The 15,324-nt window shown below is 43.9% G+C and overlaps 1 protein-coding gene and 1 long non-coding RNA gene across 3 annotated transcripts in view; both read left to right on the top strand.

Moving 5' to 3' along the window:
* Nucleotides 1-15,324, top strand: part of LOC111845510 (uncharacterized) — a 67,626-nt gene that overhangs the window by 44,569 nt on the left and 7,733 nt on the right. For both annotated transcript variants that reach the window (XM_072716630.1, XM_072716632.1), the window contains 3 exons: nucleotides 14,186-14,275; nucleotides 15,040-15,081; nucleotides 15,214-15,303. In XM_072716630.1, coding sequence (XP_072572731.1) covers nucleotides 14,186-14,275; nucleotides 15,040-15,081; nucleotides 15,214-15,303 — 222 coding nt within the window. The remainder of the gene's footprint in view (nucleotides 1-14,185; nucleotides 14,276-15,039; nucleotides 15,082-15,213; nucleotides 15,304-15,324) is intronic.
* On the top strand, nucleotides 1,521-2,512 carry LOC111845509 (uncharacterized). Its single transcript, XR_002838631.2, has 3 exons — nucleotides 1,521-1,625; nucleotides 1,767-1,793; nucleotides 2,215-2,512. It is a non-coding gene; the product is annotated as an uncharacterized lncRNA (long non-coding RNA).

Here is a 15,324-nt window from a genome sequence, read left to right as displayed (position 1 = left end):
CAAAAATAATAAATCAAAAAATCAAACCCCTCTGGCAGCACCCGGTGTGTTCTTCGTTCCCCAAAGCTCAGTCCTGGGATCCAACAGCTCTGAAATAATCCGTACTGGACTCATTACACTCTCCCCGTCAGCGTCCGAATGCCAGCAGCTCAGCGAAGGCATCCTTCCATTAATCCGACCCAGCTGGCTGCTGCTCCGCCCTGCTGGCTCCCGTCTCTCTCACTCCGTTGCGTTCCGGACCTGGAGGCGAAGAGCCGACAACCCCTCAGACCGCACCTGCCTAGCAACTCGCCCACTATCAGCCGGACACCCACACTCGGCTGGGCGACACCGCCTCCCTGTGTGCCGGCTAGCGTTCGCTGTAAGCCTGAGTCGCGCTCTCCCTCTCCTCTTTGTCCGCTCGCCCCCCGTTCACCAGTCGGTCTCGTTTCCCCTTGTCTCCGCTCGCCGTCACCAGCAATACAGCTCACTCGCTTGCTCGCTGCTCTCTGGACCTGCGCTCAAACAGAGGAAAGGGGAACAACAAATCCCCCGAGCCATTGCTGTCGTCGCGACGATGGATTCTCCTCCCGGACTCGGATCACCGCGCCGTAATCCGCTCCCACAGGGGTATCTCCACAGTCCGACAGCACAGCAACTTAACTACATTACCAAGACGGCAAAACGTTTAGTCCGTTGGTCCAATTTCACGCATGTCCCTCTCCCAGCGAGCACACCAAACAAATCCCGGCAGCCACTTTAAAAAGCCTCTAGCCCCCCAAAAGAGTTCTCTGTCTCTGCGACGGTCCTTTAAGAACATCTTTGCTGTCCTTTCACATTTCCAGAGTTTTCAGATCATGCATAATCATCTAGTATGGAAGCAAAGGCGCATGATGAAACATCTCCTCTCCAAGACATGTAAGGTCATCTAACTGGTGCAGCCTCTCACTGGTTGACTCCCTCTACACCAGCCTACATCACAAGGCCGACAAAAGGTATCGGCCTCCAACCTCCAAAACCTCAAGCATTAAGAAGAGTGTTTATTCCTTCTATGGCCACAGTTTTTATCCCAGTATTTTTTACATTTCCGCCCATGAGCACTATTGCAAAAATAAACACTCAGCATTGCAATTTTAACATTGGTGACCTCATTGGTGAGCTTGTTTATATTCTTGCATCAGGTCCACCTTTAGTAACCATTGCTCACCACTCAGATACTCTTTGGCAGCCTTAGACAGCCCATCTCTGCTGGACATCCACCTTAAAAGTGAGAAGGACTGAACCAGTATGCACTATATGAATAAGCAACCTGTTGAGTGACATTTAATCTACATCAGAATAACCTTTGCAATTTGCAAAATGAGTTTTGAGGAAAGCATTTAGTTGAGTTTCACATAACGAGACCAAGTGAAAGGTTTAGAGTGGCGCCCTGCTGAGTACCGTGTCGTCTCGTGTACTCTGTATGTCTGTGGTGAGCACAGCTCCACCCCGTCTGCACTTCCTAATTCACACCCTACATGCTGCGTAACCAAAATCACACATATGCAGCTCCCTCTTTCTTCACTCAGACTTTATTGTATCCGATTCAGAAATGAAGTTGTCCTTCTCCTCCAGTGCTTCTCTCTTTCTTGTCACCCTCATCAATGGTGAGTTATCCTTTCATTAGTTGTGTCTGTCTTGCTTGGCTTTGTCATTTTTCATTACTTTGCCTTGTTATTTAAAAAGTGCCATTTCATGTTACATTTCTTTCCTTTGTTCAGTAATTTTACTTCTCATTTTGTTTTTAGGTTTCATTCAGTTCAGTGAAGCACAAGGTTAGTATATATGAAAACTAGGCCATGTTCTCATATTATACAAACGTAATTGCCTGTGTCTGCTGTGTATTTGACCTTTACTGTGGGCTGTATGCTTGGAGGTGCCTGAGTGTCTAAATAGGTTGTGTTGTTAAACAGAGCATGTTAGTTATTGGAATGATTTAGTTTCCTCCTGCACTGACAGGCATGTAGCCCAGACTCTGTGAGTGTGTGAGGGACGTCTGTATCTCTACATGTTACACTGTGGTTAAGCACATGTAAGAATTAATCAGTTTATAATTTACTTAAATATATTTTTTAATCTGGAATAACATTTAGTTTGACAGTAGCATTAAGTTTTAAGGTCTTTTCGGGAGTATAACTCAGATACTGCAATGATTATGTTTTTTCTCACATGTAAAGTGTTTCCTTTTCCACACAGGGCAGCCAGGAAAACCTCACATTAGTGTCGATCAGGCTGCTGGAGGTGGGATGGTCTATATCGCCTGCTCGTTTAGCCAGCAAACTAATGAAACTATCAGCTGTTATCTGTACACTGGAGACACACCTGAGTCCTTCAATTCAACATGGACTAAAGGGGGAAAGGTCTGTAATTTTTACATACATAATACTGTCCTACAGAAGCACTTAGAGTCTGCATTCAGCAGGGAGCTGAGCTGTGATTACACTGTGAACACAAAGCCACCGACTCACTCTCCACGGAGTGATAAACGTGCAATAGGTGAGTGAGTTTAATTCCATATTCATTCCATATTCATTTTGTAGTGGGAGGAGAAAACAAGGTGTGTGCGCTATTAAGTCCTGGGGGTGAGTAGCCAATAGGAGAGGACGCTCAGACTATAAGGGTTACCCCAGCACAGACGCTTTATGCTCCTTTTCGGTGGTCATTTTAATTGTTAGATTCCCGGTTCGTCCCGGGATTAGTGGTTGGGACATCTTGCACCGGTGTGTTTAGCCCCTGGGGGGGTGTAAATGGTACAAGCTGCGACAGGACGCCTGACGCTGGGAATGATACGGCAGCGTTTCTCCTAAGGGTCCCGTGTGCTGTGGTGTGGCGGTGACTGCTGCTCCATCTTACGTGGAACCACTGCTGCTCTGCCTACGGCGGCTCTGTGCTGCCTTACTGCTGCTGTTTAGTGACGTTTGCACCGTGTCGCGCTTTGAGCACTTCTGCTTTGGTTTGTTGTGTTCCGTCCAGCCTGTAGCCGGCCGAATCACCAGTGGGTGCTTAGCTGGGGAGCGGTTTGGGGGGGGGGAGCGTGTCTACATGTGTGAGACGGGTTGTTAGAGGGGCTGATTGGTCCCTCACTTTTCAAAGGTTTGTTTCTTTTTGTTTTAATCGTATTACGTTTATCTTTGTTTGATATATTTTGTGTCTTTGTGTTGTTCGGTTATGTTGCTATGTAATTTTATTTGTTTGGTTGATTTTCTTTACTTTAGACTGCAGTGTTTTTCTTTCTGGGTTTTGTGTGATTACCGTTGTGGTTTGCAGTTATATTTGTTTTTTTTACCCGTATGATTGCATGCATCCTTTGGGTTCTTCTGTGCGGTCTTGGGTTTCAGCGCCCAGTCTTAGACCGGCAAGAAGTGGCTGCTGGTATCCGGGCTGTACTTTAGTCAGTTACAACACCATAGGCCTAATCTTCTTATGGTTTTAGTTCTAATAAAATTTGTGTTTGGAACAACATCTCTCCGCTCTTACGGTAAACAGACCAGTGTGCCTTGGCCCGGGGGGTAAGGCGACCGAACTTTCTCCGGGTGTAATACCTGGGGTGGCGTAGTCGAGCTGACTTGTGGCTATCAGTACCATTGTTTGGTACCATCCGGCAGTATTCCATCACCACTCGCTACAATTTTATATGCAGGTCTGTACACGAGCAGTTTGTTAAGGTTTTCCACATGTTTTCATATGTACTTATTGCTTGTACTGAGTGGTTAAACCTCTATACTAAACTCACTGGCAGGTTTCTATCTATGTCACACTCGCACCAGCGCGAATGAAGGGAGAAAAGGATGCAAATGGAGATATGAGGTTTATTAAGTGATACAGCAGGTTGACAACTGATGGAACAAGGAGGACACAGACACTGTCACCAGCAATGACAACAATAGCGACCACGACAGCCCCTACAGCGACAAACGCTGCACTCACCAGCCACACAGGTGCAACCCAGGAGGGCAATCAGGGCAAGATAATTACTCATTACTACACACAGTACGGTAACACAAAGGCAGATGTGGAGATTTCAGTCCAAAGAATATAAATCCAGACCAAGATTTTTTTTTCCTTTGTCATGTCTTTTTTTATTGTACTTTCATATAACCGAAAAAAACCACATCCTACTCAACCCCCTCGCACCACGGTAATATATAGTATATAATATATATATATTATAATTTAATTTAAAAAAAGGGGGAATAGTAACACAAATTCACAGCAAATTAACAGCAGCTAGATTGATATGTACTATATGTATATTGTACACATTGTACAGAACAGTACTTGACATTGCCAGAGGCAGATTTAACATAGAACAATATTCATGACAATACTAGTGAGAGAAAAAAAGGGGGGGGGGGGGGGGGGACAGTGAAATTTACGTCATTAGTGTCACTAGAATCCATTTTTTTCAACTAATGTAAGAACAGGTTGCCAGATATAGCAGAACTTAAGTTTATTACCCTGTATATGATACCGAATTTCTTGAAGTATTAAATAGTACATGACATCATTCATCCAGTGTTTAAATGTAGGTGGGGATTTGTCTTTCCATTTCATTAATATAACACTTCTGGCAAGTACAGTAGTGTTGCGAATGCCGTCATTGTTTTACCCCTGTTTCCTGTGCGGTGATCTTCTGGTGTTACTCCAAAGATGGCTGTGACTGGGGATGGCTCAACATGAGTATTCAAAGCTCTACATAGGAATGCAAAAACTGATTCCCAAAACTCAAATAACTTAGGGCAGCTCCAAAACATATGTGATAATGTAGCTGGCTCAGTGTTGCATCGGTCGCACATAGGGTCAATACCAGAAACAATCCTAGCCAGCTTTGTCTTTGACTAGTGTAACCGGTGTACGACCTTAAATTGGATGACAGTGTGCCGTAGACGGATTGAAGATGAGTGTATGTTTCTATGACTGGTCCACCATTGTATATCTGATAGTTCGGTATCCAACTCCTCCTCCCATTTATGTCTTATTAACGTCAGTGGTTCCAAATTATCCCTACGAATTAAAGAGTACACTGTGCCTATAGTCTCCTTAACATGAGGGAAAATTTTTTGTAATTTACCTAAGAGAGAGTCTGGTGGTAATGATGGGAAGGACGGAGAGTGTGTGGAAACAAAGGTACGGAGTTGCATATGTAGCAGGATGCCAATTAGGGACTTACCTTCTTTGGTGATTGGTGGCCTAGATCAGATAATTGGCCTGTGTGTAATGGTTTGGGCCTTATAAAGGACAGGAATGGCAAAGGTGATGGATCCGTGGTAACACACGCCAGGGGGTTTTGGGCTCTGTGTGTTCGTCCATTTTGGCAGTTTTGTATCCAAAGCGAGGGAATTTGCGTTTGCAGTCCCTTTGTCGGAAAGCTACGAATTTTCTGCTTGGTTGAACTGGCAGCAAGTGGCTACGAAGCTAATATTGGCAGCATTGTTATCCTGTGCTTCCCTTATCTGATACCTGGAATGGGGCTGTCGTCATAGCGCCAATGCTGCTGTTTTGCTTCTTGTTTTGGTTTTGTTTCTTTTTGTGTTTTTCCTTTTTCCGGTGGGTTTTTGTTACGTTGGGTTGACGGAGGCTGCGAGGTTCCAGCCGGTTGGTTGGATTGGCCAGTTCCGGAGCTGTCCAGCGTCTGGGAGGGAGCCTGGTTCAGCAGTACCCCATACATCACGCTACGCCATAGCGTCACGACGCTGAGCGAGCCAACTGGCTATTGCGCGGACTCACGTTGGGGGTTGTTGGTCTTCTTTGATTTTTGTTTGTGTTAGTTTTATGTGTTTTGATTTGGGGGGGGGGGGGGTTGTTGTGTGCAGTGGGTGCTGTGTTGAATTGCTTGTGTATTTGCTGTGATGTTAGTGTTGTAGTAATTACGTGGGATATTGTATCCGTGTGTCCGGCCTCCGGGATTGCTGGCTTTAATTGTGCACCGTTGGTACCTTCAGCTCGTTTTATGCATCATAGCAGTTGGTTGTTTTAATAAAGGTGCTTTTTATCCGGTAACCACCTCTCTGCCCCTTCCGTACGGACTTGTGCCCCTTGAGCTGAATCTCAAACCTTATTTTCTTGGGTGAAATTCCCAAGGTGGTGTAGTCGCATTCCTCAGTAATGCTTTTCTTCTCGACAATGTCTCTTTCAGTCGCAAGAAGGGACTGATTTAGTTGAAAGATATTTTTGACACTTTGTTGAATCCATTCTGCTGAGAATTTTCTTCTATTCTGTCATCGTATAATATAATACGGCGTTTAACTTCATACTCAGCACCGTCACGCCTGGAAATGATCTAACATCGATCCATAGACCAAAAGTCACCAAAATTTCACCACTCATTCTAAACCCCGTGTGTAGATTACAGCTAACAAGTCGTATTGCAAATCGTCCATCAATAAGGAAAAGACTCTAGAGGGGGGGCATTTTATAGCAGGCCACCTTGCCACAGAATGCCCCCCCCCCCTGTCTAACTCTGGCTGGGAAAATGCTACATGCACCAAACTTGCACCAGTTACTCATATTTATCCATTATTTATGCTGTATGAATTACTTTGGGCTGGGCCATAAGGAAAAGATTCTAGCTGGGGGGGCATATTAGAGCAGGCCACCAATCACTGTTATTCCGTCGAGTGTAGGTCAGGGGGAACCCTGCTGGTCTCCGGCCAGGCCTGCCCCTGTGCGTGGGGCTTCTCCATCGGGCTCTGATGGACAGGTTACTGGACGTTTCCCTGAGCATTTGGTTGTTGTGCTCTGTGAACGTAAATGTCCGTATTTTAATGGTAAATCAGGCATTAGCGTAAATGATTGGATAGAGGAAGCACAGGCCTGTATGTGGGCTCGTTATTTGTCTGCTTCAGAGCAAGCCCTTTTTCTCTTTGACCATCTGGCCGGGGAGGCTAGAGAGGAGATACGTTACCGTCCCAGTATAGATCGAGGGGACCCGGGTAAGATTATCTCTATTTTAAGAGAGTTGTATGCATGCTCCGCTTCGTATGTGGCTTCGCAGGAGGCTTTCTTTTTGAGGAAACAAGAGGGGGAAATTTTCTTTGGCCTTAATGAGTTTGATGGCGAAAGTTACAGGCAGCTCCTGATGGGATTCCAAATGCGGGTGTGTTGCTACGTGATCAGTTTATTGAGTGCGTTTCGGATGGCTTATTACGGCGCGAGCTGAAGCGGTTGGTTCGGCGGTTGGTTGATATGGGGTTGTTAGAGGTACGAGCGGGAGGCAATTCGTTGGGAACGGGAAGGGATGTCTGGGGCCGTTAGGGGGCGCAGCTATTCACTTCCATCCGCCTTGGGCCTTCAGTATGGTGTGCAGGGTGGAACAGGTTCTGTTGGTGGGTCCACTCCGCAGTGGGATTTGGTTGAGCTGAAGGAGATTTTAAAAGGACAAACTGATCCAGAGCCTTGCCGTATTGCGAAGTGCTCGGTATCCTCGCTCCCCTCAGCAAAATTCATCAGTAATTTGCCATCGCTGTCAGCAACCAGGACATTTTGCCTGTGAATGTGATGGGAATAGGGTTCTGTCCTGTCCTTTTTGTACCAGTCAGTCTACTGGTGTTGAACCAGGTTTGTCCGCTGCACCGGCGGAAAACTGATCCGCACCGAGCTGCAGAGCCACAGCTCGGACGGGGAGCCTTCTGGCTCAGAGAGGCTTGGTGGTGAGCCAGGCCCAGCCTTTGGTTTAATGTCATCCTGTAACCATTTGAAGATTTGTATTGGGGGAGTAGTAGTGTCTTGATTGTCTTGTCTGATAGATACGGGATCAATGGTGTCCACTATTACGAAGACCTGTTTTAGGACATGTTTTGAGCCTTTGGGCTTGGATCATCTTAGGTCCTGTCAGTGGTTGCAACTTTGAGCGGCCAATGGGCTTTCTATTCCCTATGTTGGTTACCTAGAGTTGGGGGTTGAACTTTGTGGCAAGTTGCTGCTGAATTGTGGAATCCTGGTGGTTAAGGATCCTCCCTTGTGACTTAGCACCCAAGGTCCCTGGGGTGCTGGAGATGAATGTGTTGAGTAAGTGCTATCAGGAGCTTTTTCGTCAGTATGGACACTTGTTGTTTGAGACACCTTTTAGTGGAGGCAACTATGGTCTCAACGCAGCAGAATACTGAAGTCTGTGTAATGTGACATGGCAATATTAACATCGCACATTGTGCCAGCTGAGGGTTGGAACGATGGCAAACTGGGAGTCGCTGTGGCCGTGCATGACTGGTTTGTGTGTGTGTAGTTTGTATGTCCCCCCTGTGTGTGCGTAGCTTTCCAGCACATCCTCTGGTTTCCTTCTACTGTCCAAAAACATGCGGCAGAAATATGCACCCTGCAATGTCTGGTTCATTCCTGCCTCACACCAGTTGCAATGATTATAATATAATAAAATATAATATAAATAATTACTTCACGAATCATCACATTAATTGGTACATTATTTGAGTGACAGGTATATTATGGCATATAGTTGTATGTGCAAACTGGGAAGTCAATCCTGCATTAAATTATCGAGGCTTTGTTTTTGGTTCACATCTCACAGGCCTACATGTGTCGCCACCCCACATGCCCCCCCCCCTCCCCGAAAATCTTGGGCCCGTCCATCAGATTTGTTCTCCACTGTTGTGTTGTCAGTGAACTTGGCCATGATGTTGGAGCTGTCAGGGGCCATGCAGTCTTGGGTGTGCAGTGAGCACAGGAGGGGACTCAGTACTCAGAAAGTTCTAACAGTTACAAGTCCTAAAAAATATCCAGGCCGGGATTTTCCAAAAAAAGAAAAAAAAAACCTCTTACCTTGAGTGGTATTGTGAGGCAACACAGAAGGAAGTACTCTGGCAAGGGTGCAGTGCAAATAAACTGGTCCTTTCATGGATGTTCCGGGAAACCGAAACAAGCAGATACAATAGATGTTGGTAACAGGAATCCATGTCGTGGGGTAATTCAAAATGTGAATGAAAAATATGGACAATGTACACTATATTGCCAAAAGTATTGGGACACTCCTCCAAATAATTGAATTCAGGTGTTCCAATCACCTCCATAGCCACAGGTGTATAAAATCAAGCACCTAGACATGCAGACTGCTTCTACAAACATTTTGCGAAATAATGGGTTGCTCTCAGGAGCTCAGTGAATTCAAACATGGTACCATGATAGGATGCCACCTGTGCAAAAAGTCCCTTCGTGAAATTTCCTCGCTACTAAATATTTCACTGTTAGTGGTATTATAACAAAGTGGAAGCAATTGGGAACAACATCAACTCAGCTACTAAGTGGTAGGCCACGTAAATTCACAGAACGGGGACAACGCATGCTGAGCCGCACAGTGTGCAGAATTTGCCAACTGTCTGCAGAGTCAATAGCTACAAACCTCCAAACTTCGTGTGGCCTTCAGATTAGCTCAAGAACAGGGCGTAGAGAACTTTATGGAATGGGGTTCCATGGCTGAGCAGCTGCATCTAAGCTTTACATCACCAAGTGCAACGCAAAGAGTCGGGTGCAGAGGTGTAAAGCACGCCGCCACTGTACTCTAGAGCAGTGGAAACATATTCACTGGAGTGACGAATCACGCTTCCCTGACTGCATGGTGCTAAGTGTAAAGTTGGTGGAGGGGGGATTATGGTATGGGGTTGTTTTTCAGAGGTTGGGCTTGGCCCCTTAGTTCCAGTGAATGGAACTCTTAATGCTGCATCATTCAAAGCCATTTTGGACAATTTCATGCTCCCCACTTTTTGGAAACAGTTTAGGGATGGCCCCTCCCTGGTCCAACATGACTGCACACCGGTGCACAAAGCAAGGTCCATAAGGACATAGATGAGTGAGTCTGGTGTGCAGGAACTTGACTGGCCTGCACAGAGCCCTGACCTCAACCCGATAGAACACCATATTAAAGCCTATGTATTAAGAATGGGATGTCATTAAAATTCACAAAGTGTGTATAAAGGCAGGTGTCCCAATACTTTTGTAAATAAAGTCTATGTTGGCAAATGTCATTTCTGATTAAAAAAAGTGTCTTGACTGCTTAGGAAATTCACATATCTGAGATCGAAATTCTGTGGAGGCACCAGTCAGCAGTATCTATAGCAACAGTGGTATTTGTGGTAAGTGCTGTTCCTGCCTGCCTGTTGAGACCTTTTTTGCCCATGTTTATAGAGACTCACTCAAGCCTCCCAAACTAGAACTTAGTACCTGCCACTAATGATTTATCTTTATCTCATATCCCATACAGCTGCACTAGTGTGGTTTTGGCCTTGTGCATTGTGTCATTTTCTCACTTGTCGCACTGTCTCTGGTGCAGTATGGTGAGCAGCCAGTGGGCACTGATTCTGAGTGACTAGTTTGGCTTTTTTTGCTGATTTTCTCCTACATGCACACAACTTTCTGTGAGGGACCTCCCAATGAAAACAGGCCAGAGCTCGGTCCCCCCCTGAATGTGTGAGTAACTAAGGACCCGGGGGTAGCTCTGATACCTCTTTTTCCAGGGCTGGAGTTCCACCTTGAATATCTTTCGCTCTGACCAGGCATTAGTATTTTTAGTGTTACGTTAATCTGATGGTAAAAACATTTTCATCACTTTCAGAGCATGTGAGCGGAGCGGAGCGGTCGGAATTTAGTCAGAGCACGGAGCGGTTTTTTTAATTAAGGCTGGAGCGGTCGCTCTGTCTCGCTCCAATTTCGCTCCGATACCGCTCACACTACGATTCTGAGGCGTGCCCAAATCTACCCAGAATTCATCTGTACAATTATCAAGACTATTACAGAAATTGGCCGAGATGGAAAGTATTTCACAAAGGAAACTGATAGATCATACAAGTGTAATATTCTTATCAAACGTATAGATAACAATAATGTAGAGCAAGAATAACAAGGTGGTGAAACTGTTTCAGTGAGTAAAGATTCACTTTGGAATCATTTTTCTCAGAAACACAAGAATGTTTTAAGCCAGAGCAAAACGTGAGCAAGTTTTATATGGTTGTAGTATATCAAGTCTATAAATTAAAGTATAAAAGCCTATTTTGGTAAATATTGGTAATCAAATAAATTCGTTTTGTCATTCAAAGTAGGTCTAATAGGATTTTTTAAATTTCACGTAACGCTGTCAGTGAAATTTTATTTTATAGAGACGCGCAGCAGCAGCATCAACAGAAAAATTGAGGAATTTAAAACGTATAGATGCTTAGCCTGTATATTCTTTAGACCATTGATTCCTTTATTTTTAAGCCTATTTTTGTGTGGAATGCCATTGCCAAACGTGTCCGTTGTTGCCTATATATGTTGCTTAAAAAGAAATATTTTCTGAGTGGCAATGTTGCCGTTGCTCATATTTCTTTATGATATAAGGCTTCGGTTTAAGGTGACATTTGTTAGGCATGCAGATTATTTGTCCCTCTTTTAAATTGGAGCGAGCGTGGAGCGATTTCACTGGAGCGGGAGGAAATTTTAGTGCAGCGAGAAGCGTTGTTGAGCGGAGCGGCGTAGTGCGAATTAGAGCGGAGGAGCGGGCGGAGCCAACAGCCTAGTGAGCGAAGAGCGGAAATTCTCACCGCTCCACTCCGCTCACATGCTCTGATCACTTTACTGAATTCTTCTGTACACCACAATGAAAACTGTAACATTTTTTAAATGCATAAACCCAGTTCTCCTTTCTACAAACATCACACGTTCCCAGTGACTTACTTAAAGCAAATAAAATAAGTAATTCTTTCTCCTGATTCCTATACCCTGTATTAATGTGCCTGGGGTCCAGGCTGGACTGGCCATCCAGCATCATTCCTGGCACTTTCCTGGTTGGTATGGAGGCCGGCAAAATGTAACCCATGTAACCCAGCAGGGGTCAGTGCAAAAGGCCTATGTTGTGTGATCTTGTGACCCATTACCCATAAATGGATCTGTAAGCGCCATTTATGCAGAATGGTGTAGTTTTTGTTTAATTAAATGGTTGGAATATGTTGTTTTAAACCTGCCATTATAAGTTGAAATTTATGTAGCATATTATACATGAAAGTGCTTCTCCGGTTAGTTTTGGTTTGCAACTGCCGGAAGGAATATGTGTCAGAGGAGCAATAAAGTTTTTGTTTTGAAAATGAAAATAAAGAAGTGGACGTTGGGAGCCACACGATTGTTTTACCGTGACTGGTAACCTACCATTCCAACGCGTAAAAACAGTCTACCAATGTTCATTTCACAGTAGTGGTCAAATTTTTAGATTGTGCCAAAAAGAATAATGTTCCCAAACGAAGTCGACCACTACAGGATCTAATTTTAGCAAAGGACACTGACATTGGGAAAGTGGAAGGTGTCCCTTCTTGTGGAAGAGAAGCCTGAGGTCGTGCAGGAAAGTGAAAAATGGAGATATTGTTAAGAGATAAAAAGAAAATTCTGAAGGACTCCCTAACCAACACAGACACCCTGCCAACAGGAGCAGCGCTGGAAACTTCAGCAGAATCAGAGACTACAGTAAAAGTTGTAAAAACTTGCATTAAAGTGTCTAATTTAGAGTTGGGTGTTGGTCTCAGTCAAAAGTAAATCTTGCTTCCACTCCAGTTTGTGATTCTTATGTAAACGATGTCAACACACAGCCATTGCTGGAAAGGTGTCCTGTAGGGGATGCTAGTGCGGACATCCTGCTTATTTACAGCTGATGGTTTTAAATACAGGGCCTCTGCAGGGTTGTGTTTTATCACCAATCATCTTCTCTGTTTACACACCCGATTTTACTGGTGACAGAGAAGGAGTGACTCTTAAAATATGCAGATGACTCAGCGCTGGTGGCTCATCTGACCGACAGGAGCTCAGTGAGAGAATCATGGGTGTGTGAAGGACCTGGCCAGATGGCTGCCTGTGGCTTAACATCTCCAAGACTAAGGAGCTGAGACTGATTCCCCCATTCTCTCTGTGCTCCCCCCAGTCTGGACAGCCAGCTGGTACAGATGTTGGGTCATTTAAGTACCTTGGCACAGCAATAGACACCTCCATGTCCTTCTCCCAACATGTGGGTTCATGCGTAAAAAGGTGTCTGCACCTTCTAAGGAAGCTCAGGATTTTAATGTTAGTAAAATAGCTTGAGTCTATAGATCACTTATAAGCTGTTCTCACCTCTAATATCATATCTTGGTGTAACTCTCTTACTGTTAAACTGAAACCAAAACTTTCTCAGGTTGATAATCAGTAAGATAACAGGGTCAGCTCGACTTTCACTGTCTGATTTGTACTCTTGGTCAGGCTCTAGGACATTCACTCATAACAGAGGACCTGGTGATACTCGCATCATCATAATAAAGACCCCTGAGAGGATACTGCTTCAGGGTCTCAGACCGCAAGTGAAGCAGTTCCTCAATCCCCTTCAATCTGCATATCAGACCCACATCCAAGTGGATGATGTCATGGTTCATTTGCTGCACAGAGCTCCTCAGATCTTGACAACACAAGAAACAGTACAACACAAATGGTCTTTAAAAGAAAAGGAAGAGGAGACTTTTCTTTCTTAGAGGACTGAAGTCCTTCGGTGTCTGTAGCAAACTGCTGCACATGCTCTACCAGTCTGTGGTGGCCAGCATCCTGACATGTGCTGTCTTGCTGGGGGGCAACATGAGATAGAAGGAGGAAGCTCAGCTGAACAGGACCTTTAAGAGGCCACCGCCATCACTGTCTGAGGCTGTGTTATGCATGAGCCATGTTCTGTTACTTTGTAATAGATAATAAAGTTGTCTGACATCTAAAATCTTTTTATTTTGGCCTCCTGTGTCAAAATGTAAGACTGTGGTGCTCTCTCACAAAAGAGTGTGTTTTATGTGAGGGTGAGAATGTGCCTTTAGTGTAGGAGTTTAACCTCTGGATGTTGCCCGTGAGAGATGGTGACAGGGAACCTGAGACTGACAGGGATTGGCGGCTGCAGTTTATGTGAAAAAGCAAAGCATTCAAAGATGTATATTTTAATTTTAGTTTTAGTGTTTTACTTCATTACTGATTGTACTTGAGCTTCTTGTTTGTTTGAAAAAAAAAACCCAGTAATAAACAATGAAGAGCAACAGATGTAAAAATTTTGGTTTTTATTTTTATTGCAACTATTTTTAATATAAACCTTTACAGTATTTACAGATGATAAACTGAACCTTCCTACTGCTACGAGAAGTCCAACAAAAAGTACGTTTCAGCAGTTATTTCTAAAGCAAATATTTTTCTATATTAGCTTCAAATCAACCAAAAACAACCAGGAATAGCAAGGGATCCACACACAGGACAACAATCACACCGGCCACTATGAAGCCAGAGAGTGCAGGTAAAGAAAAAATAATCATCTCTTGTCCATAAATACATTGTTTCTCTATTTTTATTACAAATTATTAAAATACAAGTAAGACATGTAAACAATCATGGCCTCATCAAAATCTGAAAGTGCAGATAAACTTCCTAATAGACAATAAAGTGTTATATCTTTTTCCTTTGGCTGCCCCTGTCAAAATGTAAGACCATAGTGCTCACTCAGAAAGGAGTGGATTTTATGTGAGGGAGAGAACATGCCAGGAGCGGCCTGGCGGTGCATTGGTTAGCACTGTTACTGTCATACATCTGTGACTGGGGTTCAAGTCTCCATCATGGCTCTGTTAGTTTGTATGTTCTCCCCATGTCATCATGGGGTTTCCTCTAAATATTCCAGTCCCCACCCACAGTCTAAAAACATACTGAGGTGAATTGGAGTTACCAAATTGCCATTGGTGTGCCATGTGATGTGTTGGTGCCCCATCCTGGGTTGTTCCCTTCCTTGGACCTATAGCCCCTTGGTTAGGCTCCAGACCCCTGCAACTCTGAACAGGACAAGCAGTTAGAGATGATGGACAGGAGGATATGCCTTTAGTGAAAGGGATTAAGTACATCAGGATGTTGTCTGTGAGTTTTACTTCATCACTGATTGTACTTGAGCTTCTTGTTTGTCTGTTTTTATTTTATTTTTTTTAAATAGCTATAAACAATGAAAAGCAGCAAATGTAAAGGTCTTGATGTATTTTTGTTGAAAATATTTTTAATATAAACCTTTATTTACAGACAATAAATCGAACCTGTCTACTGCTACAAGTACAACAAAAGGTAATTTCAGTCATGATATAGCATCTTTCTAACCTAAAATCCTTTAATAGGGAAAATGATAGTAAATATTTAATTCCATTAATTTTTGTTTAGTCAATTTCTAAAACAAACAAATATTTTTCGATGTCTTAGCTTCCAAACAACCAAACACAACCCAGAATAGCATGGAATTCACCCACAGGACAACAATCACATCAGCTACTAAGAGACCAGAGACCATTGGTAAACAAAAAATAATCATTT

Source organism: Paramormyrops kingsleyae, chromosome 9, assembly GCF_048594095.1.
Source record: "Paramormyrops kingsleyae isolate MSU_618 chromosome 9, PKINGS_0.4, whole genome shotgun sequence".
Lineage (NCBI taxonomy): Eukaryota > Metazoa > Chordata > Actinopteri > Osteoglossiformes > Mormyridae > Paramormyrops > Paramormyrops kingsleyae.
This window is presented reverse-complemented; position numbering and strand designations above follow the sequence as displayed.